At 41.4% G+C, this 23,678-nt stretch overlaps 1 protein-coding gene across 1 annotated transcript in view; it reads left to right on the top strand.

Moving 5' to 3' along the window:
• The window catches only part of LOC110538277 (myoferlin), a 64,043-nt gene extending 40,848 nt beyond the window's left edge, over positions 1–23,195 (top strand). The window contains 28 exon segments of the mRNA XM_036938321.1: positions 31–133; positions 423–562; positions 1,048–1,212; positions 2,599–2,686; positions 3,098–3,175; positions 3,281–3,462; positions 4,105–4,263; positions 5,591–5,692; positions 5,874–5,951; positions 5,953–6,036; positions 7,286–7,448; positions 7,623–7,693; positions 7,943–7,957; positions 8,092–8,190; positions 9,158–9,286; positions 9,584–9,739; positions 9,975–10,066; positions 10,355–10,525; positions 12,521–12,669; positions 12,998–13,137; positions 13,646–13,734; positions 16,397–16,492; positions 17,155–17,296; positions 17,614–17,713; positions 17,995–18,188; positions 20,610–20,719; positions 20,932–21,079; positions 21,438–23,195. Of these exon segments, the coding sequence (XP_036794216.1) occupies positions 31–133; positions 423–562; positions 1,048–1,212; positions 2,599–2,686; positions 3,098–3,175; positions 3,281–3,462; positions 4,105–4,263; positions 5,591–5,692; positions 5,874–5,951; positions 5,953–6,036; positions 7,286–7,448; positions 7,623–7,693; positions 7,943–7,957; positions 8,092–8,190; positions 9,158–9,286; positions 9,584–9,739; positions 9,975–10,066; positions 10,355–10,525; positions 12,521–12,669; positions 12,998–13,137; positions 13,646–13,734; positions 16,397–16,492; positions 17,155–17,296; positions 17,614–17,713; positions 17,995–18,188; positions 20,610–20,719; positions 20,932–21,079; positions 21,438–21,476 (3,282 nt within the window). The 3' untranslated portion in view covers positions 21,477–23,195.
• The last annotated feature ends 483 nt before the right edge of the window (positions 23,196–23,678 follow it).

Genomic DNA, 23,678 nt, shown 5'->3' on the forward strand with positions numbered 1-23,678 from the left:
GAAGTGACTGACTGTGACTGTTCTGTGTAGAATGGGCAGAAGAGCCAGAGTCCAGGGGAGATAGAGTGTCCTGCTGGCTGGAAGTGGGAGGATGACTGGAGCTTCGACAGCAACAGGGCTGTGGATGAGAAAGGTAAAGAAGCAGTGGAATTATCCTCCTTCATAACCCAGATGATACTACACTGGAATTGATTTTATAATACACTGGTGTATACTTGTTTCAATCAAACAATCAATATTGTTTAAGGATTGCATTATCATATGTAGAACAATATGGCACTGTATTGTATACAATTTAATTGATACACCTCTTCTGTACTGTATTTTGACTTTACCTATTATAACCAATATGATACTACAGTATAAAGCTGAATGTCCTCTGACTCTGTATACCGTTTGTCACTGTGTGTGTTGTATACCAGGTTGGGAGTATGGCGTCACCATTCCCCCCGATGACAAGCCCAAGTCCTGGGGAGCAGCAGAGAAGATGTACCACATCCACCGCAGGAAGAGACTCTTACGGCCACGCAGGAAAATAACAGACACTAAAGCAGCACCTGAGGTGAGCGGAGGAGGAAGAAGAGAAGCGGAGGGAGGAGGAGAAGGAGGAGGGGGAGGGAGAAGGAAGAAGAGGAGTTGAAGGAAGAGGAGGAGGAGGGGAAGGAGGAGAAGGAGAAGGAAGATGAGGAGGTAAGGGAGGAAGAGGAAGGTACGAGAAGGAAGAGGAAAAGGAGGAAGAGGAGAAGAAAGAGGAAGGGGAAGAAGGGAAAGGAGGATGGAGGAGAAGGAAGAGGTTATAGAAGAGATAGAGGAGGGGAAGGATGAAGAGAAGGAAGAGGAACAGGAGGAAGAGTAAGGAGAAGGGGAAGGAGGAGGAGAAGAAGGGAAAGGAGGATGAAGGAGAAGGAAGAGGTTATAGAAGAAGAGAGGAGGAAAATGTTTAGTGTGCAGGGTAGAGTGGAAGCATGTGTGTGTCTGTATGTCAATTTCAAGTGCTAAAGTTCTAGTTCTTACACACTGCCCACTGCCTCTCTGTTGACTCTACAGAGGCGGGATCCCGGCGAAGGCTGGGAATACTCGTCCTTGATTGGCTGGAAGTTCCACAGGAATGAGCGTTCGTCTGACACATTCCGCCGTCGCCGCTGGAGACGCAAGATGGCTCCGTCAGACGGGATAGGAGCATCAGCCATCTTCAGACTGGAGGGGGCGCTGGTTAGTAACTTCTTCTGAGTTCAAAAACAATTGACTACACAGGAAGGCTAGACTTAAAGTAGACTCTCAAGTCACACATCAAAGTACATCAAAAGTGCTTCATTTTACAAATGTTGTTTTTTCACGGGCAGAAGATTGACTATCAATCATCAATTTTATAATTGTTGCTCTCTCAGCTGTGAGACTGGGTTGTGGAGACAAATATAGTACTACTTTAGTTACAAAGTGTTAGGTTCTAGATAAAAAAAAAACTCACAGACGCTTATTAAAGCTAATCTTTTCACCCACTGGGTCATACAGCTGCGTAAGACAGGGAACATATTCACACAAGCACTGGTATTTAACCATTTCTACTGTGCTGAGCCCCTCGTTACACATTGGAACAGCCAATCTGTTGCTTTCTAGAAGATGAGTCATTTATATTCTTCCTCACTTCATCTAACCTGACCTCTGCCCAAATTGCTCACACCTCCCCAACTCACGGCTGCCATGTTGACTTGTACCAGACTGTGTTTCTTCTCCTACCATAGGATCCCTGATGGCTAAGAACAACATATCCTGACAGAATGTAAACATTATACATTCCCTCTCTCCCTCAGTGACATGAATATGTGTATTTCATATCTAAAAGTCAGAACCCATCAAAAGGCTTTGGGAAACCCAGTCCATGATAATAAAATGGAATTTGGCCAAATGCCTTTTAGTGTGTTATCTTGATTATAATATCCTCTCATTATTCTCCTCCATCTGCTCCTTCCTGCCCAGTGATCCTTGTTGGCAACGCACTCAAAAGGCATAGATTAGACCAAGAGTTGACTCATGCCCTATTTATTTATTCACGGTGGTGTGCTATTTGTGCTGCTGTACCATCATGGGCCCTATCCCGAAACAAACCCAAACCCCTAGTCCCTGGACACGTATGGAGATTCAAGAGGATTGGATAGATTTAAGCAATATCGTTATAGCTCCAGCAGGGTCCAATAATTTAAAATCTTCTATGTGTCTAGGGAGTAGGGTCTAGGGTTCATTTTTTTGGACTGGGCCATGGTTGTGTTATTATGTCTTGATGTCATGTCATGATGAGCTTGAGCTCAATGCACATATTTTCCTAATGGATGATCATGCTAAAGTAATAACTATAAAATAAAGACAAATGTATTCAACTTTCACCACTCTAGAATTACCCATCTCTCTAATGAAGGCATTGCTAGTCCTGTTCTGAACTGGTCTCTGTCTCTCTGGCTGTATTTACACAGGCAGCCCAATTCTGATCTTTTTCCCACTTATTGGCAAAAGAGCTGATCTGATTGGTCCAAAGACCAATTAGTGGGAAGAGATCAGACTGGGGGTGTCTTTGTAAACTCAGCCTCTGTGTTTTGTCTACAGGGGGTAGATGTTGATGAGAAGGCCAGTAAGAAGGACGCTGCCAGACTGTTTGGTGCCAACACACCCACCGTTTCCTGTAACTTTGACCGTGAGTAACATTGACCCATGCCAGCTGATTGCAGACACTGATTAAGTGATTAAGGCTGTGGCCACACAGAGATAGATGAAAGAGTATGAAAAACACATAAGCATTGGTCCCGGTTTTTCCATCAAAAAAAGTCAAATAATCTCCACATTTTGCATACGAGTTGCGTACTTAACAAGATGGACAATATCAGCATTTTTTTGTTGACAGATAGACATTCATCATCTCCTTTGTTCGTGAAGGTATTGAAAAAACACTGGCCCAAACGTTGTTGTTTTTTACGGACAATCTCTGTCTGGCCACAGCCTAAATGTTGATTTCTCCTCAGATTCCTCCACTCCACTGCTCTTCCTCTCAGGAAGTCTGGGCCCACACTTTTCAGATGACATTAAATCACAATCACTCTCTCTTCAGGGTCGTATATGTACCATCTGAGGGTGTATGTCTATCAGGCCAGGAATCTCATCGCCATGGACAGGGACAGCTTCTCAGGTGAGGAACATCATAAAATGCAGATAAATGGATAGCTCACTTTTTTTCAACTTACCAAGCGGGATGTTACATCCAAACCATTTGTGCTCTGGTCTCCTGCTTCAGATCCCTACGCCCATGTGTCCTTCCTCCATGTGAGTAAGACCACGGAGGTCATCAGAGCCACTCTGAACCCCACCTGGGACCAGACCCTCATTTTTAATGACATCGAGATCTATGGAGACCCCCAGACCATTGCACACAACCCCCCCAACGTGGTGCTGGAGCTCTATGACAGTGACCAGGTGGTATGTACCCTATCCTACCCTCACTTACCCTACCAGTTGTAGTGTATTAGCGACACTTAGTGGTGCAATACCAGCCGAGCACTGTACATACATGTGATACACTTATATGTGGTCAATGTGTGTGACCACCACTAAGTACATTTCAATGAATCCTGTGATTCACCAGTCAAGTCAATACATTACACCCGTCAATTTCCATCCACTGCCTGTTCACCTGGACTTATTCACCTGTGCCCTGTTAAGTCACATCCAGCCCTGTCTATTTCAGCAGTGTCATATTGTAAGTTCGAGAATATTTCGGTTCCATTGTTTTTGACTAGTGCAAGCAGTTGATACTTGTCTAGCTATCTGTTATTTTTATTTTTTTTAAGCGTGTATGTTGGAAGCATCTTGGATGAGTGTACTGTCCTTGAGACAAAAAAATAGCAAAATAACTGTTGTGTTTGTGTTTTTTACTGTTACTCTTGTACTATTAGCTAGTTATTTTTGAAGGTTTTACTTGAAATTATCTGGATATGTAGATGTTTTGCCTACTTTAGTCGAATGCACTGATTGCAAGTTGCTCTGAAAAAGAGTGTCTGCTAAATGTACTAAAATGTAAATGTAGATGCTACATATCCCTGTGCTGTGTCCGACTCTCAGGGTAAAGACGAGGCCATGGGTCGCTGTACGTGCCCCCCTGTGGTGAAGCTGAACCTCGGCACGGTGGTCTCCCCCAAACTGCTGTGGTTCCCTATCACCAAGAAAGGCCGCAACGCGGGAGAGATGCTGGTGGCTGCTGAGCTATTGCTGAAAGACAAGGTAAAGTACTACCCAGCTAGCACACAATGTTCTGAGAACCATATGTTTCTTAGAGCTTGGTGAAACCTTTGTAGTCCTATGGTTATTTTGCATACAACCTTCCCGCAACTTTCCAGGGAATGGTGCGGGATAGTTAATTGGCTTTGGAACATTTTCCACACATTTAAGGAACCTTACAAAAAAATCGATTTTCTTGGTATTTCATTACCTTAACAGAACGTTTCCTAAAAGTTCAAAGATGGTTACTTTCAATTAATATTCTGGTAGTTCTAGCAACATTCTCCAATTTGTTTGACATTGGGAATGTTCCGAAATAGCTCAGAGAACGTTAAGAAACAACATTCTTCTGTGGGAATTTCAGTACTTCAGAATAACTTTTCCTACAGGTTTCCTCATGGTTCTATTTAAAGTCATGTTCTCAAATTGTTCGGAGAACGTTAAGAAAACTTTTTTTTGTAACGTGCACAGAACGTTTTTAGAATGTATCTTAAAAACATATACATTCCGTTCTTCTCAGCATCAACAAAACTCTCTATCCTCTAAGTTGTTAAGTGTGTTCAGGTGTGTTGGCCACGCCCACTAATTGGCCACACCTGCTCTTAATGAGTACTTGTTTCCTTTGAAATGGGGTCTGTTTGAATAGACTAAAATGAACAGCTTTGAGTTGAAAAAAAATATGGCATGCTAGCTCCAACCTGGTGGTGCAGTGGGCTAATTCCATGAATAGACAACGGAAGCTCATAGGTTTGCATCTCGCTGACGCTGTGCCACAACAAAAAATAAATGTGTTTGTATGTGTCCTGTCTGTGCTTGGAGTTCAAAACAGTTAACCCAAACTGAGCTAGCAGTTTTATTTAAAGTCTCAGAACGTTATTTAATTGCCTTCAAATAACCTAGAATTTCCATTCTCAGAAAGTTTAGAAAACATTCAGAGAACCATAATAAAATATTCTCAGAACCTCCCTGCAACTTAAATTTTCACTTACGTTCTAAGAACGTGGCTTCTCTTATGGCTTCTCTATCAGAACAAATGGGAAACCAAAAAAGTACGTTCCCACAACTTCCAATGAAGCAAATAGGCTAGCTGGATAGTGCCCCGTGTTGCAGTGTTTTTAAGGTGAAAGTAGCTCCTAACCACAGATCTAGGATCAGATTGCTCTACCCCTAACCTCAAGCGCCAGGTGGGTGGAAAATATCTGACTGTTTGTCAGTAGTTGGTGCAACTTCCATCAACTCCAGTCCAGATCGAGTTACTGTAGAGTACTTTTTTGTGAACATCACAATATGAAATACATTTAATTGATTGATTGATGTGTATTACTTTTAGGCCAATGAGAGTGACTTGCCCCTGGTGCCCCCCAGACGAGGAGCGACGCTCTACATGGTCCCTCAGGGAATCAGGCCTGTCGTACAGCTTACCGCCATCGAGGTGAGGCCTCAGGCAGTCCGCAACACCATCAAACACACACTCACATGCACGCTTGTGCATGCATGAACTCATACACACACACACGCAAGCACACATTCACACACATGAAGACACCCACACATTCTCCTCTGTGTTTCTCTTTCTCAGATGTGTGTGTGTGCGTGTGTGTGTTGTGTCCTAGATCTTAGCCTGGGGTCTGAGGAACATGAAGACCTACCAGTTGGCCACAGTCACCTCTCCCAGTCTCATGGTGGAGTGTGGGGGGGGAGGTCGCCCAAACTGCCGTCATCAAGAACATCAAGAAGAACCCCAACTTCCCCGGGTCTGTCCTCTTCTTTAAAGTGGTACTGCAACTTCCCTTCAAACTCAGTGTACTGTATAACAGTTCTCTCCATAAGATATACTATTAATATCAGGGACTGGAAGGAAAAGACAAATGCTCTTGATGTAAACAAAGTGACTGAATGAACGTGACATGAATGTACTATATTTGAGTGGTATTTACCGGTATTTTCACTGTACACCATAAAATGGATACGTACTGTAGATTTGTATCCAAGGTGATACTTAACTAGTTTGGTCTCAGATATGTTTGTGTTTGGCGTTGACATTGCCCCGTAGGTTAACGTTTATTGTCCTGGAGGCAGAACTGAGAAATTTCCCCTTAGATAGGAAAGGGAAAGGGGGATACCTACTTAGTTGTACAATTTAATGCATTCAACTGAAATGTGTCTTCTGCTTTTAACCCAACCCCTCTGAATCAGAGAGGTGCGGAGGGCAGCCTTAATTGACATCCACGTCTTCGGTGCTCGGGGGTTAACTGCCTTGCTCAGGGGCAGAATGACAGATTTTTACCGTGTCAGCTCGGCGACTCGATCCAGCAACCTTTCAGCAAGCTGCAACATCAAAATTGGCTCTGTTGTAAAAATTCATGAAAACTCAAATTAGCTTTTTGGTCTATATTTAAGGTTAGGGTAGGCATTAGGGTTAGCAGTGTGGTTAATGTTAAGGTTAGGTTTAAAACAGGATTTTATGACTTTGTGGCTGTGCCAGCTAGTGACCACGCTGCAGAGCTGCCTCCAGAAAATGATTCATGACAAAAAATGCTAATCTGCGGTCACCCCAGGCACATTTGTTAATGTTTTTGTAACGAAGGAGATGAGCATCCATCATCATGGTAAAAAAAAAAAAATTCTAGTACATACTCTGATGTTCTATCGTTCCTGCAATGATGTCAGAACCAAAATAACAGCGTTCGTTGTTTGAAATAACATCTTTGTTGTTGTAATATCTCAAACGGACGTGGAAGTATCAGCACTACAGATTCCAGCTTTAAGGACCTCAATTATTGATGTTTGACAACCATTAAGATAAACAAGTTTAAATGTCTCTGCATTTAAGCTGATTGATATTATGCTTTCTGTTTAATTGATTGATTGTCTTCGATTTGATCCTATAGTGTATGCACTAATTGTAAATCGCTAAGAGCGTCTGTTAAATGTCTAATATGTATATGTAAAATTTAGTTTCTGTATCACTGGTAACACTGTGAGTTGTCTGAGCCAGGTTAACCCCCCCCCCACCTCCCCCCAGCTTCTACCCAAAGAGGAGATGTACACCCCTCCCATCGTTCTGAAGGTGATGGACCACCGGCCGTTCGGCAGGAAGCCCATTGTGGGCCAGTGTACCCTCTCCCTGGAGGAGTTCCGCTGTGACCCTTACGTCACCAATGCTGAGGTGGCCATGTCTTCCAAAGGTACACACATACAAACAGAACCACGTATGCACGCACACAAATACGCGTGAACGTATGCACGAATGCGCACACAGATACACACACACACCCACATGCAACATTGCTGAAGTACTGTACCCCCCACCTCTATTTACTACTACCCCCCTTCTTTTCTGTTGTGTATTGTTGTATTAGTGGCCATGATGGCAGCAACTCAAGGAGACATCATCATTAACATGGAGGATAGGCCCATCCTTAATACTGAGGTAGCTACTGTAAAACTCATGAAGGACTTTACAGTATGAGCTTGTCTTAGTGTTGTGTTGTTATATCAGAAATGTACCAGGACTGTAGCCTGTGTGCCAGGCTGTTTCTGCTGTATTGTAAAAATAGCTTGGCATGACAATGAGTGACAAAGAGTTGACAAGATAGTACAAACAGATCTGGGATCAGGCTAGCAAAAATGTGTTGTGTGGTTACACATTCTGATGATGTTATTCTGTTTTTCTTCTTAGCTCCACAAAGAGAAGGTGAGATTTTTCCTTTCTTTTATGAATACCTATCATCAAGGATGGAAGGAATCAAGGATTTGATGGCTTGTACACTTCTGACAGAGTCTGAATGTGCTGTTATTGAGGCTTATTTGAGTCTGCCTGTTTTGCAGGAGGAGGAGGCAGTTGACTGGTGGAGTAAGTTCTATGCCTCTGTGGGAGAGCACGAGAAGTGTGGGCCGTACCTCAAAAAAGGATACGACACCCTGAAGGTACAGTGAGAACCTTCTACCACTTCTGTCTCCGAGACTGAAAGGTTTCAGTTTACCTGTTTGTTTGTTTTTTAAATCTCTTTTGTCTTACAATGGTCACAAGGATTGTTCATAGGACTTTTCCCATCAATATTTAACACCCGCCTGGGTTTTACACGACAACCTGTATAATGGTGATGCTGTGAGAAATGTGTGTTTTCTTATATGTATGATGGTGTGAATTGTGTGTATCGCCTCAGGTGTATCAGGGTTGTACATACAGTCAGGTCCCAAATTATTGGCACCCTTGATAAAGATAAGCAATAAAGACTGTATAAAAATCATAATACAAATACTGAGCTATATTGTATGCTCAAAAAAATTGGTGAGTTTTATTATTTTATATTAACGTAACTGTTCAGAGAAAGAGATTTTGTTAACAATAGACCTTAGACCATTCCTCCATACAGAATATTTCCAGCTCCTGGAAAATCATCATCTTGCAATGGCCATCTTATTCTCCGGACTTGAACCCCATTGAAAACCTGTTGTTTGAATTGAAGAGGGCAGTCCATAAGCGTAGAGGAAGGATATCAAGGATCTGGAAAGATTCTGTATGGAGGAATGGTCTAAGATCCCTCCCAATATGTTCTCCAATGTTATAAAACATTTTAGGAAAAGTATTGGACTATTGAAAACGGGTGCCAATAATTTTGACCCCTATCTTTTAAAGATTTGTTCTCATTACTTGTTTAACAAAGTCTCTTTCCCTGAGCAATTGTATTAGAATAAATAACAATACAGCTCAGTATTTGTATTATTTATTTTATACTGTTTTTGGTCATCTTTATCGAGGGATTTTGATGTGTGTGTGTGTGTGTGTGTGTGTGTGTGTGTGTGTTTCAGGTTGTGTGATATGTGTTTGTCCCCAACATATTACGGTAGGTGTCCTCATGTGTATAACAGTGTGATGTGTGTGTTTTCCCAGGTATATGAAGGGGAGCTGGAGGAGGTCCCAGATTTCCAAGGGCTGACAGATTTCTGTAAAACGTTCCGACTGCAGCGGGGGAAGACTGAGGATGAGGACGACGACCCTTCAGTGGTCGGAGAGTTCAAGGTGATCAAAGACCTCTTTTTCTTTTAGGAATGTATGATCCTTCGTGTGTACATATCATCCTGTTAAGATGTATTTTCAAGGGAGTTCTGTCCAGAGCCTGTTTTCAATAACAAGGAGACATGGACTGGGGGCCTTTTAAAGCCCTGCACATACAGCTGGTGGGGGGGGAAACAACATTACATAGAACCAATGATAAAAAATCCTTATTTTCTCCACTTTATATGTGAACCCAGCCTAATTATTGACACCTTGCCTGACTTTTGACCCCTGACCCTGCTGGTGTCTCCTGTCCTGTAGGGCTCGTTCCGGGTGTACCCCCTATCTGATGACCCAGAGATGCCAGCCCTGCCACGCCAGTTCAGAGAGCTGCCTGAGAGCGGGTTGAAGGAGTGCCTGGTCAGGATCTACGTGGTGCGATGCATGGACCTGCAGCCTAAAGACAACAACGGCATGGTGAGTAGACACCAAACACACTCTAAGAGACGCTACACACTGAGAACACTTCCAACGCGATCCTGGATCAGGCGCATGTCAAACGCTGGATTAATTTCAACTTTCAGCTGAGCATTTTTGCTGCACATATACATACGTTTGCCCCTCTCCCTCACCAACCGACAGTTCTCATTAAAATGCATGACTTATATAGCCTTTGCGTGTGGGTGTATTTGTGTTTGTTTTGGCTTTTTAGTGTGACCCTTACATCAAGATCTCTTTGGGGAAGAAAACAAAAGATGACAGGGATGACTACAAACCAAACACCCTCAATCCAGAGTTTGGCAGGTAAACATGTTTTTATTTTATATTTAACCTTTATTTAACTAGGCAAGTCAGTTAAGAACAAGTTGTTATTTTACAATGACGGCCTACAGTAGTAGTTTTAACTAAAACCTTCACTAATAGAAAACGGTCAAAATGCCACTGAAACTGTTGAATTAATGAATGGATTAATGGATGAATGGATGAATGAGTTATTTTGAAATGTATAAAGTTGTTTCAGTCAAGTGAAATCAACAATGCACACATAAGTGCATCTGACCAAGTTAACCTTGTCTCTTCCTCCTGTGTCAGGATGTTTGAGCTGTCCTGTTTCCTCCCTCGAGACAAAGACCTGAAGATAGCTGTGTACGACTATGACTTGCTCACCCGAGATGAGAAAGTGGGAGAGACGGTCATTGACCTAGAGAACAGACTCCTCTCTCGCTTCGGCGCCTACTGCGGCCTACCGCAGTCCTACTGCATGTGAGTGTGCACGTGTCCGTGTGTCTGTCTGTAACGCCCAACGCAGGAGATTAGAAGCAGGTAGAGGGAGTGAACCATTTAATACAGATGTAACGGAACAAGAACAGCGTCTGGACATAAACACGACACAACAAACAATGCGACTACAGGGAACAACACAGAGGAGCAGACATACACTACCGTTCAAAAGTTTTTGGTCGCTTAGAAATGTCCTTGTTTTTGAAAGAAAAGCAATTTTTTTAAACAATTAAAATAACATCAAATTGATCAGAAATACAGTGTAGACATTGTTAATGTTGTATATTAGTATTGTAGCTGGAAACGGCTGATTTTTAATGGAACATCTACATAGGCGTACAAAGGCCCATTATCAGCAACCATCACTCCTGTGTTCCAATGGCACGTTGTGTTAGCTAATCCAAGTTTATCATTTTAAAAGGCTAATTGATCATTAGAAAACCCTTTTGCGGCCTCCCGGGTGGCGCAGTGGTTAAGGGCGCTGTACTGCAGCGCCAGCTGTGCCATCAGAGTCCCTGTCGTAACCGGCCGCGACCGGGAGGTCCGTGGGGCGACGCACAATTGGCCTAGCGTCGCCCGGGTTAGGGAGGGCTTGGTCGGTAGGTCCTTGTCTCATCGCGCACCAGCGACTCCTGTGGCGGGCTGGGCGCAGTGTACGCAAACCAAGGTGGCCAGGTGCACGGTGTTTCCTCCGGCGCATTGGTGTGGCTGGCTTCCGGGTTGGGGAGAAAAAGGGGTAAAATTCAAAAAAAAAAAAAAAAAAAGATTATAGCAGCAATACAACTGGCAGCCTTTAGACTAGTTGAGTATCTGGAGCATCAGCATTTGTGGGTTCGATTACAGGCTCAAAATGGCCAGAAACAAAGAACTTTCTTCTGAAACTCGTCAGTCTACTCTTGTTCTGAGAAATGAAGGCTATTCCATGCGAGAAATTGCCAAGAAACTGAAGGTCTCGTACAACGCTGTGTACTACTCCCTTCACAGAACAGCGCAAACTGGCTCTAACCAGAATAGAAAGAGGAGTGGGAGGCCAAGAGGACAAGTACATCAGAGTGTGTAGTTGGCAGCTTCATTAAATAGTACCCGCAAAACACCAGTCTCAACGTCAACAATGAAAAGGCTACTCCGGGATGCTGGCCTTCTAGGCCGAGTTCCTCTATCCAGTTTCTTGTTCTTTTGCCCATCTTAAAATTGCCTTTTTATTTGCCAGTCTGAGATACTCAACTAGTTTAAAGAAGGCCAGTTTTATTGCTTCTATAATTAGCACAACAGTTTTCAGCTGTGTTAACATAATTGCATAAGGGTTTTCTAATGATCAATTAGACTTTTAAAATTATAACCTTAGATTAGCTAACACAACATGCCATTGGAACACATGAGTGATGGTTGCTGATAATGTGCCTCTATACGCCTATGTAGATATTCCATTTAAAAGATCTGCTGTTTCCAGCTCAATAGTAATTTACCACATGAACCATGTCTACACTGTATTTCTGATCATTTGATGTTATTTTAATGGACAAAAAATGTGCTTTTCTTTCAAAAACAAAGGCATTTCTAAGTGACTCCAAACTTTTGAAAGGTTGTGTATATGCAGGGGGGAATCAACAAAGTGAGAGAGTCCAGGTGAGTCCAATGAGCGCAGCTGCGCGTAAGGTTGGTAACAGTTGCGTATGATGACGGGTAGCCTGACGCCCTCGAGCGCCAGGGAGGGGGAGCGGGAGCAGGCGTGACACTGTCTGTCTGTACGATTGTCTGTACAACTGTCTGTACGACTGAATGTACGACTTTCCGTTATACAGGTCTATCAGTCCAACTTTCCCACTGTGTCTCTGATCCGTTGAAATTATGATTCATGCCTTTTAATTGCCTGTAGTTGCCCAGTTCAGCTCAACTTTTATTCTGGCCTAATCCAGCCACCACTAGAGAATGCTATTGTATTGCATGCTATAATAATGATATAACGTTACAAAACAGCTCAGGGACCAACCAGTGGAGGGATCAGCTGAAGCCCTCCCAGATCCTGGAGAACCTGGCCAGACTGAGAGGGATCCCTTCACCCAGCACCTCTGCTGACGGCAGCACTCTCTCCTTCGGAGGGAGAGACTACAGCCTGCTGGACTTTGGTACAGAAAACCATTAAGTAGCAAACCACACGTTGTTAGCTAGGCAAGAGTTGTGTTAATAACTTGAGGGATGTGTAAATCACTTTGACCTCCATGTAAACCATCCATTTCAATGGGAGATTTGCCCAAGAAGTTAGTATTCAACTATCTGAGGTACATTCAGTTCTATTAGAGGAGTTCCACAGATAAAGCAGAAAGAATAGTGCTTTCTTTTTTTTTTAAATACACTTGGCATTTTACTTCAACCACAACATAGTGAATGTGTTAGTCATCTGAACGTCAACCCAAACTTCTGTCTCCTGACTTGAGTTGTGTGTCCTGTCGCTAGAGGCCAACGGAGTCATCCACCAGCACCTGGGTCCAGCCAGGGAGAGGATGGCCCTGCATGTCCTCAGTAAACAGGGTCTGGTGCCAGAGCATGTGGAAACCAGGACTCTCTACAGTACTTACCAACCTACACTGTCCCAGGTTAGTACCTTATTTCCCTTTTCCTGATAACACTTTCATTGTAAGCCAATGTAAATGTTAATAAATGCTTCGTAAAGTTTAGAAGCATGTAAAAAAAAAAAAACATTTAGAAATAATGAAATGCTTATAGTTTATTATAGTTATTATGAAGTGTTTCCTTATTGCCCTCATGAAACGTCCAAACATTGTACTGTATTATCAGGCCACATTATTCAAGAAAAAAAAATAGTTATGTCTATACGAGGTGTTTGTTTGTTGTGTGACAACATGACATTGTCTAGAGCAGTGCTTCTCAAACCTCACCTCGGGGACCCCCAGACGTTTCACCATTTTGTTGTAGCTCTGAACTAGCACACCTGATTCAAGTAGTAAGGGCTTGATGTTGGTGTTGAGTTGACAAGTTGAATCAGCTCTGCTAGCTCTGGGGGTTCCCCAAGGAGATATTTGAGAAAGGCTGGTCTAGGGAATACTTACCAATTGTATTGGCTCTCACTCTCCCCATTGTTAGGGAAAGATTCAGATGTGGGTGGACATCTTCCCCAAGAGCCTGGGTTTACTGGGACCTCCCTGCCACATTACTCCACGCCAAGCCAAGAAGTGAGGGCCTTTATTACATTCATTAAAAAATAAAGAACCTGCACAGTCAAAATCATATTTTTCATCATATTTGATGATAATTGGATGAAACCAGATCAAAGTAGGATGACCAAAGTATGAGAAAGGACTGGTGGTGGTACATTGATGAAGTTTGATCATACACTTACTAACTTCCTCCTCTGTTAAAAACTTGAACTCAGGAGGCAGGGTTGATTGAGGCTTTATGTGACATCACATACGTTTTTATTCACCTCCTTTTAATACACCAATGGTAACGTCTTATTCTCTTACCTAATTTAAATAAGTACCACCTTGTAACCATCATCGCGTTAGCTAGTCAATGGCTAGTTAATGGCTATCATTATGCTAGCTAGTTAATGGCTAGCTAGGTCATCAGCCAGCATGGGGAAAAAAGGGGGAAGGGTCATTCAAAACTTCTACTCAGTTGTCATGTCAACACATCTGTCAGTACTGCTATGAACTGCAACAGAAGAGACGTGCCAAATAGGAGATAAGAGGTTAGACCAAGTCATTGTTTTACAAGTCACAAGTAAGTCTCAAGTCTTAGCACTCAAGTCCCAAGTCAAGTCCCAAGTCAAGACAGGCAATTCCGAGTCAAGTCTCAAGTAAAGACCGACAAGTCTCAAGTCAAGTCTCAAGTCGTAAACTTTGAGTTTCGAGTCCTAAACAAGTCATAATGTGCTCTTCACCAATTGTAATTCCATTTCATATTTTTAACAATAGTAATAGTTAGTATATTACATGTACGCAAATCATTAATGCTTTTAAAAATATATACAGTTGAAGTCGGAATTTTACATACACTTAGGTTGAAGTCATTAAAACTAATTTTTCAACCACTCCACAAATTTGTTGTTAACAAATATAGTTTTGGCAAGTCGGTTAGGATATCTACTTTGTGCATGACACAAGTAAGTTTTCTAACAATTGTTTACATACAGATTATTTAACTTAGAATTCACTGTATCACAATTCCAGTGGGTCAGAAGTTTACATACACTAAATTGACTGTGCCTTTAAATTAAACAGCTTAAAAAAATCCAGAAAATGTCATGGCTTTAGAAGCTTCTGATAAGCTAATTGACCTCATTTGAGTCAATTGGAGGTATACCTGTGGATGTATTTCAAGGCCTACCTTCAAACTCAGTGCCTCTTTGCTTGACATCATGGGAAAATCAAAATAAATCAGCCAAGACCTCAGAATTTTTTTTTTAGACCTCCACAAGTCTGGTTCATCCTTGGGAGCAATTTCCAAACACCTGAAGGTACCGCATTCATCTGTAAAAACAATAGTACGCAAGTACCAACACTATGGGACCACGAAACAGTCATACCGCTCAGGAAGGAGACGTGTTTTGTCTCCTAGAGATGATCGTACATTGGTGCGAAAAGTGCAAACCAATCCCAGAACAACAGCAAAGGACCTTGTGAAGATGCTGGAGGAAACAGGTACAACGTATCTATATCCACAGTAAAACGAGTCTTATATCGACATAACCTGAAAGGCCACTCAGCAAGGAAGAAGCCACTGCTCCAAAACCGCAATAAAAAAGCCAGACTATGGTTTGCAACAGCACACGGGGACAAAGATTGTACTTTTTGGAGAAATGTCCTCTGGTCTGATGAAACAAAAATAGAACTGTTTAGCCATAATGACCATCGTTATGTTTGGAGGAAAAAGGGAGAGGCTTGCAAGCCAAAGAACACCATCCCAACCGTGAAGCACAGGGGTGGCAACATCATGTTGTGGGGGTGCTTTGCTGCAGGAGGGACTGGTGCACTTCACAAAATAGATGGCATCATGAGGCTGGAAAATTTGGTGGATATATTGAAGCAACATCTCCAGGCATCATTCAGGAAGTTAAAGCTTGGTCACAAATGGGTCTTCCAAATGGACAATGACCCCAAGCATACTTCCAAAGTTGTGGCAAAATGGCTCAAGGACAACAAAGTCAAGGTATTGGAGTGACCATCACAAAGCCTTGACCTCAATCCCATAGGACATTTGTGGGCAGAACTGAAAAAGCATGTGTGAGCAAGGAGGCCTACAAACCTGACTCATTTACACCAGCTCTGTCAGGAGGAATGGGCCAAAATTGACCCGACTATTTGTGGTAAGCTTATGGAAGGCTACCTGAAACATTTGACCCAAGTTAAACAATTTAAAGGCAATGCTACCAAATACTAATTGAGTGTATGTAAACTTCTGACCCACTGGGAATGTGATGAAAGAAATAAAAGCTGAAATAAATCCTTCTCTCTACTATTATTCTGACATTTCAGATTCTTAAAATAAAGTGGTATCCTAACTGACCTAAGACAGGACATTTTTACTAGGATTAAATGTCAAGAATTGTGAAAAACTGAGTTTAAATGTATTTGGCTCAGGTGTATGTAAACTTCCGACTTCAAATGTGTATGTTGGTGACTCATAAGGCTATTTTAAATGGGAATCAGGATAACTGTGCGTGAATTGTGTCAATCTCATAGACTGTCAGTTCTTGCATTCTCAGTTCTGCTTATGAACTTGGTGGTTACATTCCCACCTCACACCTTTACATTTACCAAACAAAGTGGCAGTGTTAGGCTGTTTATTGAAATGGTAGATTGAGCCTTTTAAGTGTGTGATATTTTTCAACAGGTACTTCATGCGGGCTATTGTCTGGAACACCACTGATGTCATACTAGATGAGACCAGCATCACCGGAGAGAATATGAGTGACATTTACGTCAAAGGGTACGGCAGAGCATGATTGTCTACTCAATGGTACAGTATTGAATGATTGGCTACTCATACAGATCATACTGTATTGCTGATCAAGCAAGGGCAGTGAACCCTACATTTTAAGTGTGCAAAAAATAAGTGAAAACCATGTGCACAGCTGTCCACATACTTTAGATATTGGTGCTGGTTCTAGCAGGAAAACATAGGTGTCCAAAACAAATGTAAAAAAATACACACAACCAACTTTGACTTCATAATTATGTTGAAATCTTTTCATTGCAGAGTGCATGAGAGTGTACCCCATTGCCGACTCGATTGGTGGCATACAGTATACAGGGAATTGATAGAGAAATAATGATGTATGGTTGATCGAGTAAATAGGCGCAAGAGCAGTGGTGTCAAACTCATTCTGCCTTGGAGGCCGCATTCAGTGCTCAACGAGGTCTGAAGGGACGCACTGAATATTTGTTATAATTCCTTGCCGTCAAAACTTGCAAAAAATAGTGCTCTATCCATTGTTTTGGGAATTTCCGATGCTCCCTGACTGTCTAGCTTTCATTTTGGTGATTATAGCGAGCTGGAAACAGTCAAGAAACTGTATGAATGTAGGTCCATTATCATTACTACACTGTTTAAATGTGGTTTTAGTCATTTTAAAGTATATTTATTTACAGATGGATGCCAGGTATGGAGGAGGACAAGCAGAAGACAGACGTCCATTACAGATCCCTGGATGGTGATGGCAACTTCAACTGGCGGTTTGTCTTTGGCTTCGACTACCTGCCCGCAGAGCAACTTTGCCTCGTTTCCAGAAAAGTGCGTTTGAAGAGATTTATTGTATTATTTATTGCCTTTATTTAGCAGACACTTTTATCCAAAGTGACTTAGTCATGTGTGTTGTGCATACATTATATGTATGGTACCAGGAATCAAACCCACTATTCTGGTGTTGCAAGCGCCATGCCCTACCAACTGAGCTAACACATTCTCTTATACAGTTATGCCCTAAAGTGAAACATTTTGACAAATTAAGTCAAAGTTTGACAGTAAATAATAGTTTCAGAAACTGATATGTTGGGTAGATGTTGAGCTCCAGACTTATATCCAAATGTGTTTGTTTGGTTTGTTGTCAGGAGCATTTTTGGAATCTGGACCAAACCGAGTTTCGGACCCCTCCAAAGTTGATCGTCCAGATTTGGGACAATGACAAATTCTCACTGGATGACTATCTGGGTAAGATACATTTATTTCCTCTGATCTAAACTAACTGATACAGAGTGTTTCTCTTTTTCTCATCGCCGGATGTCTCCAAAAATCTGACTGACTGGTTTGAATTCATTTATGTTTATTGTCCATGAAGACAATAACAAGAAACATCCATCAGCATTTGAAAACCAATCTTATTTCAACCCAGGTCTGCAGTACATAACATATAATGGTGAATAGGAAATGTGGGAAGGAAACAGTGAAATAAAGGGATTGCTAAAGCAGTTTGTGTTGTATTTGGGACACAGGCACAGTTGAGCTGGATCTGCTTCATCTGATCCCCCCTGCCAAGACCCCTGAGAAATGCAGTCTGAAAATGTTACCAGGGGTTACAGGCTCCACACCTTCCAAACAACCACCGCCCAACTCTCTGTTCTCCCAGAAGTCTGTGCGGGGCTGGTGGCCCTGTATGATCGAGCAGGATAGGAAGCACATTCTGGGTGTAAGTCTTGTTGTAGTGAAACTGAGAGATGCAAAAAATTGCAAATTCTAAGTTAATTATCCCATTTTACCATGAATACAGAATATTTTGCAATTCTACATATTCTGCCATCGGGTGGAGAGAATATTTTGCAGTTTTAAAGCTAATTTACTGCAGTGCTACAAATTGTTCCATTACTTATGCCATGTTCATATGATACCTGGATGAGAGTGACTAACAAAATTGTCATTTAGCAGACGTTTTTATTCAGAGCGACTTACAGGAGCTCAGCTCAAGGGCACGTAAGATTTTTCACCTAGTCAGCTCTGTTATTTGAAACAGCGACCTTTCAGATACTGGCCCAAATCTCTTAACCGCTAGACTACCTTTGTGCCCCCAAAATCAATGGAGGAACACTACCAAATTAAACAATTGCACCTTGTGTTTACTGTAACTGTGGTATGTGCTTGTCATACCTAGCTACCTTAAGATGAATGAAAGCCTCTCTGGATGAGACTAAGATGTAAATGTAAAATAAGTTAATACAGATTTCCTCAACATAAACATTCAGATTTCAGATTTCCTCAACATTCCTCAACATAGTGGATCAGGTGTCATTGTGGATTAATTTTTAGCCAGAAATGCCTGCTCATAGGTGACAGTATTTAGTCACTTTGATCCTTTGCACAGTATTGATAAACATAATGACATTAAATGGATGTCTGAAGTCACAAGCTTTAGGGCTAAATGTGTTTATACAGTGCCTTGCGAAAGTATTCGGCCCCCTTGAACTTTGCGACCTTTTGCCACATTTCAGGCTTCAAACATAAAGATATAAAACTTTATTTTTTTGTGAAGAATCAACAACAAGTGGGACACAATCATGAAGTGGAACGACATTTATTGGATATTTCAAACTTTTTTAACAAATCAAAAACAGAAAAATTGGGCGTGTAAAATTATTCACCCCCTTTACTTTCAGTGCAGTAAACTCTCTCCAGAAGTTCAGTGAGGATCTCTGAATGATCCAATGTTGACCTAAATGACTAATGATGATAAATACAATCCACCTGTGTGTAATCAAGTCTCCGTATAAATGCACCTACACTGTGATAGTCTCAGAGGTCCGTAAAAAGCGCAGAGAGCATCATGAAGAACAAGGAACACACCAGGCAGGTCCGAGATACTGTTGTGAAGAAGTTTAAAGCCGGATTTGGATACAAAAATATTTCCCAAGCTTTAAACATCCCAAGGAACACTGTGCAAGCGATAATATTGAAATGGAAGGAGTATCAGACCACTGCAAATCTACCAAGACCTGGCCGTCCCTCTAAACTTTCAGCTCATACAAGGAGAAGACTGATCAGAGATGCAGCCAAGAGGCCCATGATCACTCTGGATGAACTGCAGAGATCTACAGCTGAGGTGGGAGACTCTGTCCATAGGACAACAATCAGTCGTATATTGCACAAATCTGGCCTTTATGGAAGAGTGGCAAGAAAGCCATTTCTTAAAGATATCCATAAAAAGTGTTGTTTAAAGTTTGCCACAAGCCACCTGGGAGACACACCAAACATGTGGAAGAAGGCGCTCTGGTCAGATGAAACCAAAATTGAACTTTTTGGCAACAATGCAAAATGTTATGTTTGGCGTAAAAGCAACACAGCTGAACACACCATCCCCACTGTCAAACATGGTGGTGGCAGCATCATGGTTTGGGCCTGCTTTTCTTCAGCAGGGACAGGGAAGATGGTTAAAATTGATGGGAAGATGGATGGAGCCAAATACAGGACCATTCTGGAAGAAAACCTGATGGAGTCTGCAAAAGACCTGAGACTGGGACGGAGATTTGTCTTCCAACAAGACAATGATCCAAAACATAAAGCAAAATCTACAATGGAATGGTTCAAAAATAAACATATCCAGGTGTTAGAATGGCCAAGTCAAAGTCCAGACCTGAATCCAATCGAGAATCTGTGGAAAGAACTGAAAACTGCTGTTCACAAATGCTCTCCATCCAACCTCACTGAGCTCGAGCTGTTTTGCAAGGAGGAATGGGAAAAAATGTCAGTCTCTCGATGTGCAAAACTGATAGAGACATACCCCAAGCGACTTACAGCTGTAATCGCAGCAAAAGGTGGCGCTACAAAGTATTAACTTAAGGGGGCTGAATAATTTTGCACGCCCAATTTTTCAGTTTTTGATTTGTTAAAAAAGTTTGAAATATCCAATAAATGTCGTTCCACTTCATGATTGTGTCCCACTTGTTGTTGATTCTTCACAAAAAAATACAGTTTTATATCTTTATGTTTGAAGCCTGAAATGTGGCAAAAGGTCGCAAAGTTCAAGGGGGCCGAATACTTTCGCAAGGCACTGTAGATCACATAGAATATGAATGAGAAAGTCTGTGGAGTGTTTATGACTGTCTCTGTGTTCCCATAGGGGAAAGTGGAGATGACCCTGGAAATAGTGGAAGAGAGGGAGGTAGAAGAGAGGCCTGCTGGGAAGGGCCGGGACGAACCCAACATGAACCCCAAACTAGACTTTCCCAAGTAAGACAACATCCACAAGTCACCTTTCAACCACCTATGACAATAACATTGTAGCTTGTACACTGTTAGTAGAATGTTTTAACATACAAACTACATAGCGCTATAACATTCAGTAACAACATGGCACCCAATAAGAGTCTTAATTTCAAACTGGGCTTGCCTAGGCCTACCCCCTAAAAAAAATTTGCTTTGTTGTTTCTCTCTCCATACAGTCGCCCCGACACTTCCTTCTTCTGGTTCACCAGTCCATGCAAGACCATGAGGTTCATCATATGGCGCAGATTCAAATGGATCTTCATTGGTTTGATAGTCCTCCTGCTTGTGCTCTTGTTCCTTGGGATCCTGCTGTACTCCCTACCAGTAAGATATATGTCCTTGTAATCGATAATACGAATATATCTATGCCACATAGAAGACACTTTCATCCATAGCAACTATAGTGAGTAGATAGTGCATACATTTGTTGTGTTTGTATGTGATTCACTCATATAGTGTAAACAGGCAATGTGCATCATTCCTTTGATATGCTGAATTGCAACAAAATATGGTCAAATTAAGCATAACTGCATTTATTTGATCTGATAATAGAGTACAATATTGCAATAATTCCACTCCACGAATGCATCCTGCATATGAATATAACAGAGGATGTAACCTTACTTTAAATAAAAGTAAAATATGTGTTTTATTAATTAAATATTTTCTCTTTCTTCTCCAGAACTACATCTCAATGAAAATTGTGAAGCCTTTTTCTTAGGAGTTACTCTACGGGGCAGCTGAGTACTATGCCTGTCTTCGTCCAAGGGATAAGGCGACAGAAGTCTTGACACTCAGGCCCTCACAAACTCTATGCAATGTATTCCTATCAGCGTTGTCTTCAGAGTTGCGTGCATTATTTAAATTTTTACACTTTATCAATCAAGGCTACACTTCACTTGCATTAAATACTGTAGCTACACAGCCCTTTTAATTGTACTGTACTTGTACTGTTCTTACCTGTCTGTCTTTCCCTGAAATACCGAAAGCGAAAGGAAAGGGAAAGGGGATACCTAGTTAGTCGCACAACTGAATGCATTCAACCGATAATGTGTCTTCTGCATTTAATCAAATGCTATTTTGTATGCATGCTTTACTAAACCTAATATAGAGTGTGTCTTCGCTGATAGAATGAGCTACTAACAACAAACACTGTTGTTGTGTCTTCAAACAATGTCCCAACATTCTAATAAGCCACTTCCTTAGACACCATACAGAGAAGGCCCCAATGCATTTCCAAGTAGAGGCATGAGATAATTTCTTGGTTGCAACAAAAATCCCATTTAATTTACTCACAGAATGTCTAGGTATGTCATACAGTCCGGGTAAATCCAGGTATGTCACACCTAATAAATTAAGCATGGTATCCATGTAAGCATAGACAGTTTTACTATAAATATTAATTGGGATCTAACTCAAAAAGGTACGCAAAATGATTAAGGTAAAATAGATGATTGTCTTGAAATCAAAAGTTTAAATCCAAAGGTATTAATCCACAAATGAAACAGTATTAATCACTCTAGTTTTTGGAAGGCATTTTTCTAGCAGGCTTCTATCTATCACCCTGTTCTAATTTGGTTCCACCATAGAGGCATAAAGAAGGCTCATCATTGTATCTGTTTGGCTTCTGAGACAGGGTGGGCAGTGCAATTGAGGGCTATCTCAATTTTAAAGTAACTGTCCAGTGATAGTCACACTTTTAAAATGTAATGTTCTGATAACGCATACCCAAATAATGGTGTTGGCTCATCCTATACTAATTTGTGGCCAAAGCAGAAATTGGAGAAAAAACATTTTAAAATCCCAACCTCAAACTTGTATCTCAACCAGAAAAAAATGCTTGCTATTTCCTCATAGAGGATGATGACATCCTCCTGAGGAGGATGAGCTGGCCAATCAGCGGTCTACTCACATTAATATTGGACAGTTACTTTAAAGTAGTCCATTTCTTCTTATTAGACTTTTATGAGTCAGTAAACAAACTAAAAGGGTGCATACTGCCACCTGGAGTGTGTTGTCTGAATAGGTATAAAGCCAAGGTTTGGGATTTACTGCTACCTGCAGTTCTGGAATGTTTCCTCAGGAGTATAATTAATTGGCTGATCCCTCCTGATTACCTGGATGGAATTATGTGATCCTTCCTTAATTTAACCCATAGGAAGTCCCAAACAGTTAAAATGGTGAAAGCCCTCAATGGCAATGTTCATTCTGAAACAGGTTCTATCCATTTGGAGTCCTCTTTCTACCTCTATGGGTTCCACTGATGCATCTTAGCTTTAACCCATTATATTTTCATATAAACAGTTTCCATACTGTGAATAATAACTTTAACATGTTTTCTTTTCGCATACAAAATGGCTCTAACAACTGTTGTATTCCAATTTCATTTATATCAATAGGCTTTTCTATGTTTTAATAAAGAACAATGATTATGTACAAACGTGGCGGTTGCAGATTTACTGTAAATGTTTCTCTCCACACTGATCCCTAAGGCAGCGTTTTAGATCACTTACTGACACCTGGCTGGTGTAGTGGTAGTTCCGCAGCCCTGCTGCACACATGGCTAAAAGTGTCCATATAGGTTTGAATCTGGCCTACTGCCCTTTGTCACTACCATAGATTGTGTTCGTATACTGTGTCAGGACTCAATCAATCAATAGACAATTCCACCAATTTATCGATTGGCTGAATGATCTGTTGGCTGATTTTCAGCAAACTCAAGTCAGGAAAAGCACATTAAATTGTATAATTTGTATTGGTGATTCTACAGAAGTGGTTCAAATTGCTGTTCCCAATCAAAGTACTATTTAAAAAAACAGATACATTTCAAAGTAAATAAATCAACGTTTGAAGACGTATTTATATCATAATATATTCTAATGCATTCCAAGTCAATTACAAACATTGTTAAATTAATATAGTA

Source organism: Oncorhynchus mykiss, chromosome 12 (assembly GCF_013265735.2).
Source record: "Oncorhynchus mykiss isolate Arlee chromosome 12, USDA_OmykA_1.1, whole genome shotgun sequence".
Classification (NCBI taxonomy): Eukaryota; Metazoa; Chordata; class Actinopteri; order Salmoniformes; family Salmonidae; genus Oncorhynchus; species Oncorhynchus mykiss.